The sequence below is a fragment of the Filicampus tigris genome, chromosome 13 (genome assembly GCF_054856515.1).
Source record: "Filicampus tigris isolate MCC_2025a chromosome 13, RoL_Ftig_1.0, whole genome shotgun sequence".
NCBI classification, from domain to species: Eukaryota; Metazoa; Chordata; class Actinopteri; order Syngnathiformes; family Syngnathidae; genus Filicampus; species Filicampus tigris.
The window spans coordinates 21775906-21787007 of NC_141229.1; the positions used below are offsets into that span (position 1 = coordinate 21775906).

An 11102-nucleotide genomic window follows, 5' to 3' on the forward strand; every position below is an offset into this window, starting at 1 on the left:
CAGCTGCGGGACCGACTGCGGGAGGTGCATGAGGTAGCCCGACAGACTCTGGGCCAAGCCGGCTGTCGTCAGAAGAGGGCGTATGACGCTCGCTGCAGAGGGAAAGACCTGGACGTGGGAGCACAAGTTTGGGTCTACAGCCCGGTGAGACGGAGGCGTTTATCTCCCAAGCTCATGAGAACTGGATGGGGCTGTGCACCATCATCGAGAAATTGTCTGATGTGGTGTATCGGGTGCGACTTCTGAGCAGGAACCGGGTGGTGGTCCTCCACCGTGGCTCGCCCCCTATCGACCGTGAGCCTCCCCAGAGGTGGAGGCCATGGTCGAGGAACAGACAGAAGAACACCAGTTCCCCCCTACTGGGGGTCCACCCCGATGGACTTGGCGTCATCACCGACCCCCTGCCTATTTACGGGACTACGTAATGGACGCTGTGGTTGCTGAGGACAGCTAACCAGCTAGGTGGGGGCTGTGTAGCGACGCCGGGAGCGCGTCAACCTCCCAGCATGCTTTGCAGATCCGCGTGATGCTATGCGGATCAGCATCGTGTGGATGACAGCTTGATTGGGCGAGTGTGTCTGTTGCCTCGGGTTTTGTTTGTACTGTCCCATTGTTTTCAGGAGTACAGCTCCGTTCGTTGCCCCGCGATAGCTTCGTTATTGCTGTTGCACCGTGACTGTGCATGATGTGTCGAGTGGTGACTTCCCTGCACCTGTCATTGTGTGAGTTAGTTGTAAGCCGTTCTACTGCTTGCATAGATAAAAAGTGCTCTATACCTCTCTCTGACTCGTGAGCGCCACAATATGTATGTGGACTTTGTCTTCATTGTCTGAAAATGACTGACAACATATTGTTGCTGACCTGTGAAAAACACGTATGATCAATTTTGTCTTTTCTTTTTAATTTTCACGTTAATGAGATGTCTGAAACGCTGAAACCCCATTAACAGAAAAAAAACATTAAAAATGTACAAAATGGACATAAGAGTTTTGCACAGGGCAACGACAATACACAGGCAGTAGCTAATTTTAGCTATGTAACTCAGTTATACATATCAAAAAATCGTGAAAAAGCTGCTCTAACAGATGCTGTAATAGCACTATTTTGCAGCGGTGGGCATTCCGTCAGACTAACAGACCAGTTCGTCACTCCGTCACTGTTCAGACACCTTTTTTCTTGGCGACTGATGGAACTTTTTTAAAATGAGCTGAACACTGACGGAAGTGGATTTTCGTCCATCAGAGTAATCATCGCGAACCGCGTCCATCAGTGACGCACCGTCTCTGATGGATGCCCGTTGTGCTGACATATATTTTGGGGTGTGGGTGGTGGGACGGATGGACTGACAGACCGATGAACATCTGATGCACTAACTGACAGACTTACCTGACGGACTGACCATTACAATTTGGTTCATCTCAAAAATGACGGACTGACAAACGACGGATGGGTACCCAGTCCGCTTACGGATGACGAAGGACGGACCATCAAAATTTGGTAAAATGCCCACTTGTTATTTAGCACTTAAAAAGCACACGGTACGACACATACATCCCCTCACACTTTACTAAAGAATATTTCGACTTAGTTACTTTCTTGTAGTCTTCTCCATCTTCTCTCTTAACTCCTTTTGAGTGCAAGCGGCGTTCACGCACACATATTTTGCCATTGGAGTGCATAACAGCAGCCGAGGAAAGGAGCGGGCTGCTGAGAGTGTTGGAAGATCAAGATCAAGATCAAGAGCAGCTTGCCTGGCCGACTTTGCATTTGGAATGAAATGCATAAACTGATGCTATTACAATCTCTACTCGCCAGTAAATTTATAGAGGGTGCAGTGGCCACCTCTGGCCACCCCCTGGTGGCGCCATTGGGCCCACATATTTAATTATGCACTCAGTTAAGTATTGTTTGAAATCAGGGCAAGTGCCGGTTATGGCAAGGCCACCACAACTTGGTCGGGCCACCACCCAAAAAGGCTTAATGTTGGACCCTGAATAAGTATAATTTATCTTAACATCTGGGTATGTGGACTTCAGATTGGACACTGTTAATGGCTAATTTTGAAACTAATGTCCCATGTCTCATCAGTTATGTCATTGTTTACAAGTATATGGACACATGCCTTTCTACATTTTCAGGTACCACAGGAATTGTAGACAGACTGCAGGAAGATGTGCCAGAGACAATTGAATCCCTTCAGAGGGCAGGGATCAAAGTTTGGGTCCTCACTGGAGACAAACAAGAGACAGCTGTCAACATCGCCTACGCTTGTAAATTCATCCATCCTAATGACCAACTTCTGACTGTCAACTGTGAAAGCAAGGTCAGGAGCTGCAGGATGGAACTTCTCTACATTAAGAATTTTGGTTTTGCATAGCCTTTGCAACACAGGTCCAACTAATTATTTGTCATCAGATCTGTGCTTTCTTTGTCCTTTAGGATGATTGTGCTGCATTGCTTGAGCACCTCAAATTAGAAGTGCAGCGCAGTGAAGAGCGAATGAGTAAAAAAACGACTGCAGAGGATCATGGAGGATTGTCTTCAGGCAGCAAGGTCGGCTTCATTTTGGTCATAGATGGCCGGACACTTGACTGGACACTTAAGGACCACTCAAGCTGCTTTCTGGAGTTAAGCCATTCCTGCAAAGCTGTCATCTGCTGTCGTTCCACTCCGCTGCAAAAGAGCCAAGTGGTGCGGTTGATCCGGGACCAGCTCAAAGTCATGACCCTGGCAGTGGGTAAACACAACCTTTTATCTCTCAGAGAAATTGAAATGGTTCTCAAAGGCACCAATATATATGGTTCATCATTGATCACATTAAACACGCTTTGTCCTTGTAGGTGATGGAGCCAATGATGTGAGCATGATCCAGGTGGCAGATGTGGGCATTGGGATATCTGGTCAGGACGGCATGCAGGTAATTTGGACTAACTTATTGTAAGAATAATGTGTAATAATTAGAATGTTATTATGCTTGTTGTCCCACATTTGAATTATGCAGAATAGAACAAGTTTGATGACTGGCCTTAGCCTTGTTGTAGTCTAGACGTTAGCCTCATTCTAATCTAGCCTTGTAGGAATAGATGTTCATCTTTAGCCTTATTCAGATCTAGGCCCAGCTTCCTTTGCGTGCCTTATTGCTTTCAGACATGCATAATGATGACTCGCACACACACCAAACTCAGAATGTCTCAACTGTTTTCGCCCCGGTTTCCCTTAGAGTTGGGACACCTTTGTTATCAGGGACTCCTAAGAAAATAAAAGCGAGGAGGCGGAGGTGCTTATCAGAGGGTTGCTAGGAACTGTTGCAGTAGTTCCCTTCGCGCTCCTTGCGCAAGTAAAATGACAATATGATGTTGAGTGTCTTCTCTCCTCATTTTGCACGTTCTTTACTAATGTCTCACTTGGTGTGAACCTGACACTTATTCATGCAACATGAAAGCAAATATATATATTTTGAAATGTGTTCTTCATTAGCTTATTTTATTGTGCTATATAAGGTATAGTAATTCCCCATGTTTTTGTGTTTGCACTGCAGGCTGTGATGTCCAGTGACTTTGCCATTTCCAGGTTCAAGCACCTTCGTAAGCTGTTGCTGGTCCATGGCCACTGGTGTTTCTCTCGTCTTGCAAACATGATATTATATTTTATCTACAAGAATGTGGTGAGTTTTGTGGTTGTTGTTGTTGTTGTTTATAAACAAACAAATTCTAGCTGGTCTGTGGAAAGTAGTTGGTTTAGTTTTACATTTGGTTGTTGAAAGCTAGCCAATTAGATAAATGTGAATGGGTAGTCCCAATTTTTTTTAACAAAATTTGTGTACAGTACATGTTGTTAACTGTAGTCTGTGACAGCTTGTCAGCTTCTAATTTTGCCCATATTTCAGAATTTGCCAACAATGGAAGTATCCAGAATTCATCTTGAAACCAATCAAAAACAAGAATGTGGGAGAAAAATCCATAAAACCGGGATAAAATAAATTTTGCTTTGTCTTTCAGATGTATGTAAACCTGTTGTTTTGGTATCAGTTCTTCTGCGGTTTCTCCGGGAGCGTCATGACCAACTCCTGGGTTCTGATCTTCTTCAACCTGTTCTTCACCTCCGTTCCTCCTCTCATCTACGGCATCCTGGACAAAGATATACCTGCTGAGCATTTGATGCAAGTGTCTGAGCTTTACCAGGCTGCACATCCCTCTGAGGTGCCAGACAAATACACACATATAAATTTAACGTAGGTCCAGTTTATCTTATCATTTAGAAACATTGTATTCCCTGAACTCCTACAAGTTAAGGGGCTTATGCTCCCTTGTTAACCCTTTAAGGCCGGGAGCACATAACCGCATTTCTACGACTAGAGCCGAGAGCATTGTTGCGTCTTTCTACCCTTAAAGTGGAAGTCAACCCGAAGATGTTTTTTTTCAAGAATATGTTCTATGCAAGCTCACGAGTTGAAACAACGCATTCTGATAAATATTGCGTTTGTGGAATAAGAGTTAATCCACCCGTTTTAGCCATCACTTCTGTCAACTGAAAATGATGAAGACAACTGCTCAGGGCTCAGGTCACGACCAATCACGGCTTACCTGTTTTGTTTTTTTAAGCTGAGCCAAGATTGGTCGTTACCCGAGCCCTGAGCAGTTGTGATGTCATTTTCAGTTGACGAAAGTGAAAAAATGGCCGCCCCCTTAGATGGCTAAAAACAGGTGGATTTTGCTTCTTAACTCATATTCCACAAACGCAATATTAATCAGAATGCCGTGTTTCAACGAGTGGGCCTGCTGGGAACACATTTTTGAAAAAAATATTTGGGGGTTGATTTCCCACTTTAAGGAGAAAACTCAGTGATGGCTGATCACATTTCCTGACAAATCAACTTTTTTTCTCCTCAGGCCTCTGCTCCATTTGTCTTCTGGTTGACAGTCCTGGATGCCTTTTACCAAAGTCTTGTTTGCTTTTTTGTGCCTTATTTTGTAAGTACACTGCACATAAAGTAAGTCGATCTTCCTGTTGAATTGAATTGAATTGAATGTCATCAGACTTCTATTTGTGCTGCAAATATTCAGATAACAAAGGAGCCTTGGACACCCACATAAATGCAGAAACTACGTAATACATTGCTCATTATCAAAATGACTACTCAGTAATAAACGTATCTTTCCAGAGACCTTGATTATATTTAACTTTTGATTATTATTTTTTTTGTAAATCAGAGTGTTATGCTATAATGTAATTCATAAGATGTCGCCTTGTGTCTATCAGGCTTACGTTGGATCAGACATCGGAGAACTGTCCTTTGGCTCACCAATCAACGCTTCAGCTCTCCTCACCGTCCTCCTTCACCAAATCACAGAGAGTCATACTCTGGTCAGACACATTCTTATATTTAAAACTGCAGCAGTTCATTATGTTCGTACACATGCAAGGCTTGAAATACGCGGTTTCGCATCGCTGTTTTTGCAACAATATTAATATTTGCGCCTCATTAATACATACTCACATAACGTACGCAGGTAGTCCGGAGGTTGAGGGAAGCTCTGTGCTACTTATGCAGAAGCAGCTAGCTAGCAACAGGTTCATCAGTGCGCGCCGTTCCCAGTAATTTCTGAACGCAGCCTTAGTTCTAAACCAATCAGCACCTCATGCCTGAACTGCTCCCATCCGTGCTACTTGATGCACTGGCGCACCATGTCTCCAGTCGGAGCGCCTAGTGTATGCAGTGGCACTTCTTTTTTTGGTATACTCTGAATTTCCCAACAGCAAATTTGAGCAATGCACTGAATTTCTGAATGGTCGCAGTGAACCAGTGCACGCTCCAAGCGTATTTCCGAACGCGCCGATACACTTAATGGGATAACGAGAAAAGATGGAGAGCCGTGCTAATTGCTACGCTAACTAAGAATGACACGGCTAGTGCATTTAACACCGCAAATTAACATTACTGACACAGACGTCTGTCTGGAACCATGTTAAAACGGAGGACATCCAACTTTCAACAGCAAAATAGCAAGAGAAATATACACACGCTAAATTGAACCGGAACCAGAAATGAATTAACTTCCATCACAGACACGGGCGGATGGCCCCACGTGACCGAAGCCAGTTGACCATCTAATGTTGCAACTGTTAATGACAATGTCTGTTATTTTTTGCTGGAAACACTGATATCAGCGTGTGTTTACACTCGAATCCCTGTATGGATTAATTAGAGACTCTCAAAGCATTCATATATATACATCCGTGCAGCCATGACAAATGGCCTAATGTTAAGTCGATTAATATAGTATGAAATATTTTGAATTTATCAGTGATGTTATTTGTTTTGATTTCACAATAGAGTCCTGAGTTTTAACTTTTGAGGTCTGCACAATAAATGTTCTCAAAATTACATTTACAGCAGAGCTGTAATCAATGTAGCTTTGCTTCTAGACAAGAAAATAAAGTTTGCTGCTATAAACAATGTGAATTTAAGAAATAAAAATGCTGATTCCCTTTAAAAAAAAAAAAAAAAAAACTTTCATTATATTGACATACTTTTATTGTTAAATCCCTTGCTTCAGTTCTTGGGATCGAACTGCGGTAAAAAAAAATTGATCCACAAAGTTAGAGTCGCACCTCAAAATAAGTCATTGATTTGCAAAACTGCTCCACAAATAGAAAAAAAAATTATTTCAAGCCTTGCACATGATTTTCATTAATAAATGATTTTCTAGAAAGCCATAAACTGTGGTCATTGTGTACATTTCTCATTCTGTGAGAGCTAAGTGAAGAACCTGTCTTATCCTTTGTGTTGTTTTGCAGACATGGATTCATGTTTTTGTGTTAGTGGTCAGTGCCGGGTCGTACTTTGGTTTCGTGCTGCTCTTTAGCGTTTGCTGTCTGACCTGCAGTCCCCCTACCAACCCTGTCGGTGTAGAGATGTTGCAAATGTCCCATCCTCTCTTTTACATCATCTGTGCGCTCACTACTATAACAGCACTGATACCCAGGTATAAACACAAAATACTTCCTTTGCTTTTTCTTTCTCTCCTTTAAAAAGTTGTTGCATGATAATACCTTTATTTCAGGAATAAATTGAATTACAACAACTGACAAAAATAAAAATGTAAAAATAAAACAAATGGTCAAAAGGTAAGCATCACTGTGATTCAAACCAGATATTTCACATCGGTTGACTCAGTTTATTGGGATAGAAGGGGGATCCATTGGCAGCTCCCAAACCCTTCACCTCCACTGTGCGTGCGTAGTGGATGAAAGATTGAAAAGTACTTGGGTGAACTTTTGCCAGTCCATTTATCTTTAATGCTCACTTATACTAACATTGATTACCAAGAGACTGCATATTCTCAGTTGGACAATTTAAGAAATTCCAGAAAGATCGACATGCGGCCGTGGAAGCTTTTTCTGACTGATTCTGAAGAAAGTCTAGTCTAGCCTAAATAGTTGATTGTACTTTTACTATCTTGCCACGCCAAAGTAGGAGGGTGACTTTTCCTAGCCTGTGTGACTTCACAGTCTTAACTGGATTCAACTAACGTATTTTCTGGACTATAAGCCGCTACTTTTTTTCCCCATGCTTTGAACCCTGCGGCTTTAAATAAGACGTGGATTATTTATGAATTTTTACCGTCGAGCTCCAAGGTGTCAATAGTTTTACAGGTAGTTTCGTCACAAACTCACGGCGGACTTTTGACATTTACTGACTGAAGCGCGGTTAAAATAACCTGAGGGACTGACCGACAGACGATTACAGTTTAGTTCGGGTTGAAAAATAGACAAATTGACGGATGGGTACCCAGTCTGCTGACGGATGACGGACCGGCAAACTTTAGTAAAATGCCCACCTCTGAATATCGATATGTAGTAATGTAGTAGGGGAGAAGTGTCTACCGGTGTGTACGGTAAATAAAAGTTTTTAACAAATCCATCCGTAACCTCTTTCTTTGCTTTGTTACAACATGGAGATCCGCGGCTATTAACCCATTAAGGGCGGGCCGCATTTCTCCCACTAGAACCTCCACGGGAGGTCTTTCAACCTTTAAAGCTGGGAGAGTGGATACATCTGTTTCTTTTTTTTAATCCAATTCTCACTCTCTAAGACAATTTAATGCATTAGAATATAGACGTGACGGTGTCGCGATAGCGCGCAGCATGTCTCGGAATTATTTCGAGCCGTAGGCTAATGGCGGACACCGTCGATTACGGGAGGTCTGAAATAAGTAACGGCAGTAACGGCAGCGATATAGACGACGCGGTTGTGGACTTTGAACCAGTCGAACATGATATATGGTTAAGACATATGTTTGTAGACAATGACAATATTGAAGTTTTTGGAACAGAATAGAAGATTACCACTCCATTTTTTAAAATTAAAAATAGTACTTCTCGCACTGACAAATTTTTACATCTTCGATTGAAACAGTAAATAATAAACTCTGGCCTGTGTGAAAGCTACATATATAAGATCTCAAATTATTTTTGAATTATGTTTCTATCGGCTACAGGGGCTGATATATAAATTATTTTGTAGGTGTTGAATGTCTGGGAGAACTTCAGGTTTAAGAGGGTGATTCTATAGTAGCCCTTAAGTTTTGGGGAGCTGTTGAGCCAGGCGCTTTAGGCCTTAATGGGTTAATAGAAAGCAGCCAATGTGTTCTTATGGCTAAATTTAGCTGTTGTGGCTTTTAATCTGGTGCGTTTGTAGTTTGCAAGTTACGGTAGCATGGGTGCCAAGAGTGCCATAGATAAATGCCAAGCAAGGAGAAAGGTCACAGCGACAAAATGGCCAAGCTAAAGTCATCTATCTAATTGTGTGTCAAAGAGGCCTAATTTAACAGAATGCTGAAATAAATACATGATGTTATTTGTATTTATGCACTGGCACTTATTTTTCATCAAAGATCAAAAGGACAAAAGAGGAAGGGTATATGTTGCTTTGGAGTTTGCAGTTTTAGAAATAATTTTCTTTTTTTTCCAAACACTGCAGAAATGTATTTTTGATTTGTTTGTTTGACATTCAGCAAACACTTTGAAATGTGCATTAGCACCAACCAACAGTGCTTGACTCTAAACAGTATCAAATGAATAATTTTAGCTCTCAAGTCGGTGTGCTTTTATTATTCATGCCAGCGCTAACATTGTCACTATCTTTTGCATTTTGCTTCCTTTGCAGACTTTTGTTCCGGGCACTTCACAACACCATGCACTTACCTGCTCTGATACAAACATCTCACAGGGACGCAGAATCTGAGAAGTACCACTGATGAATGCAGCACTCAAACTTAAACCTCTCTGTGGCTAAGAGGCAGCCAGAGTGTGATGGCCACCCCGCCTGGAGCCCAGCACAAAATCGATAACACTGGTCTGCATCAAAAACATAAAGAATGACAAATATTTTCTAGATCACTTTTTCGCACTGAAGACAGTGGTACCATTCATTCTGCCTCATATGCTCCAGTTTTTCTTTTCCTGGGTATGAGCTTTCCAGGAGTAGTTGATGTTACTACTGTTATTATTGAACCGAATTATAATGGTCAGTCCGTTAGGTAAGACTGTCAGTTAGCAGAGATGGGCACATTACCCTATTTTGCCTATCCGTCCTCTGTCCGTGACCTGGGAACCCTTCCGTCATCAGTGAAATGGGCGTCCTATGGCGTAATCCATGGTATTACATGTGTTGAACCACGAGAAAGCAGACTATGCCTGTGAGTACAATGTTACTACAGGGAACGTACATGAAAAGTGTTGTGCAGTTAATAAATCCGGCTCCATGGTATCGAACAGTGGTCTTTCTTTGTAAAAGAACCCAACATGTCCGTCGGTACTTGACCCAGGTAGGGACGATTAAAGGGATGAAAACCCACTTCCATCCTTGCTAAGTCCGTTCTTTCTAAAAAAAAATTCTCGTCCTCCGTCCCCAAAATGGGCGTCCGTTCGGGCCGGACGAATGGACGGTTCCGTCCGTGGGATGGAATACCCACAAAACTCTGGTTATTACTTGTTTTCTTAGCATTAGTGGACGTCTGTATGTTAAGTACATGAACAAACTGTCGTTTACATGGAAAACCTGAAAAACTGTGAGTAAATGTCCATGTGTAACCTTTTATCAAGTAATAAAGGTTGATGTTGTATGCCAAGTACAAACCCAATTCCAATGAAATTGGGACGTTGAACAAACTTGACCAGAACACTGCACTGCATACTACCACTTCAGGCAAAGATCTCTGAACTGGCGCAAAACATTTATGGCTTATTTCAGTTGTGCATGTACACTGTTCACGTTCTGTTCAAAGGCAGACACTCATTGAATGCATTTTCTCTTCGTGTTTTTATGATGAGGCGGCACGCTGGCCTACTGGTTTGCACATCCCCCTCACAGTGCAGATGTTGTGGGTTCGATTCTGGGCTCCAGCCTTCCTGTGTGACGTTTGCATGTTCTCTCTATGCCTCTGTGGGTTTTCTCCGGGTAATGGATGGATCTTATAATGGCAGCAGCAGAGTCCTGGACCACAAAACCACACACGGAGGAAAAAGCTGCATCTGACAATGTTGAGGGACTTGTGGCTGTGGGAAAAGGCCAACAATGACCTTACAAGACCGACCCTCCAAGTCGCCTTGATGAGCCACTGTATAAACACAAACTGAAATAGGGCACCCACCACAAAAAGAGGCATGCCAAAGTGAAAATGCACCAAGGCAAGCGCAACGAAACTCGACAAGGTGTGAGACGTGGTCTGCAATCAAATCTAAGACTATTGTTCCAACCAAGATTTTACCTTCAATTTCCTGCAACAAATGAACGGCCATCTGAGTAAGTGCAGTAACTGTGGCACTTTTATATACATAATAATATTATATAATTTTATATACATGTTTGTTGACAGAGCAGGGCATTTGACTAAAAATTTGCGGTCCGTTTATCGCCTTCTGCCAACAGGCCGGGTACCCTTCCGCTGTCCGTTTATCGGCCATTTTGTCCGGCCGGACCAAATAGTAATCGCCTATCGCTCGTTCCTTCTATCATTTTAAACGAGCTTCCGTCGACCACCCCCCAAAAAATAAAGAAAGAAAGAACACGTCATAGTCGAACAGATTGTGCACTCTTG

General features: G+C 42.5%; 1 protein-coding gene across 2 annotated transcripts in view; it reads left to right on the top strand.

Annotated features, from left to right (window-relative positions):
* The window catches only part of atp10d (ATPase phospholipid transporting 10D), a 52161-nt gene extending 42389 nt beyond the window's left edge, over window positions 1-9772 (top strand). The window contains exons 15-23 of one of the 2 annotated variants that reach the window (XM_086050267.1): window positions 2139-2323; window positions 2440-2737; window positions 2841-2917; window positions 3539-3664; window positions 3999-4199; window positions 4890-4970; window positions 5260-5364; window positions 6799-6986; window positions 9170-9772. In XM_086050267.1, the coding sequence (XP_085906393.1) occupies window positions 2139-2323; window positions 2440-2737; window positions 2841-2917; window positions 3539-3664; window positions 3999-4199; window positions 4890-4970; window positions 5260-5364; window positions 6799-6986; window positions 9170-9260 (1352 nt within the window). In that variant the 3' untranslated portion in view covers window positions 9261-9772. The remainder of the gene's footprint in view (window positions 1-2138; window positions 2324-2439; window positions 2738-2840; window positions 2918-3538; window positions 3665-3998; window positions 4200-4889; window positions 4971-5259; window positions 5365-6798; window positions 6987-9169) is intronic. The other variant, XM_086050268.1, reaches the window with a different exon arrangement.
* The last annotated feature ends 1330 nt before the right edge of the window (window positions 9773-11102 follow it).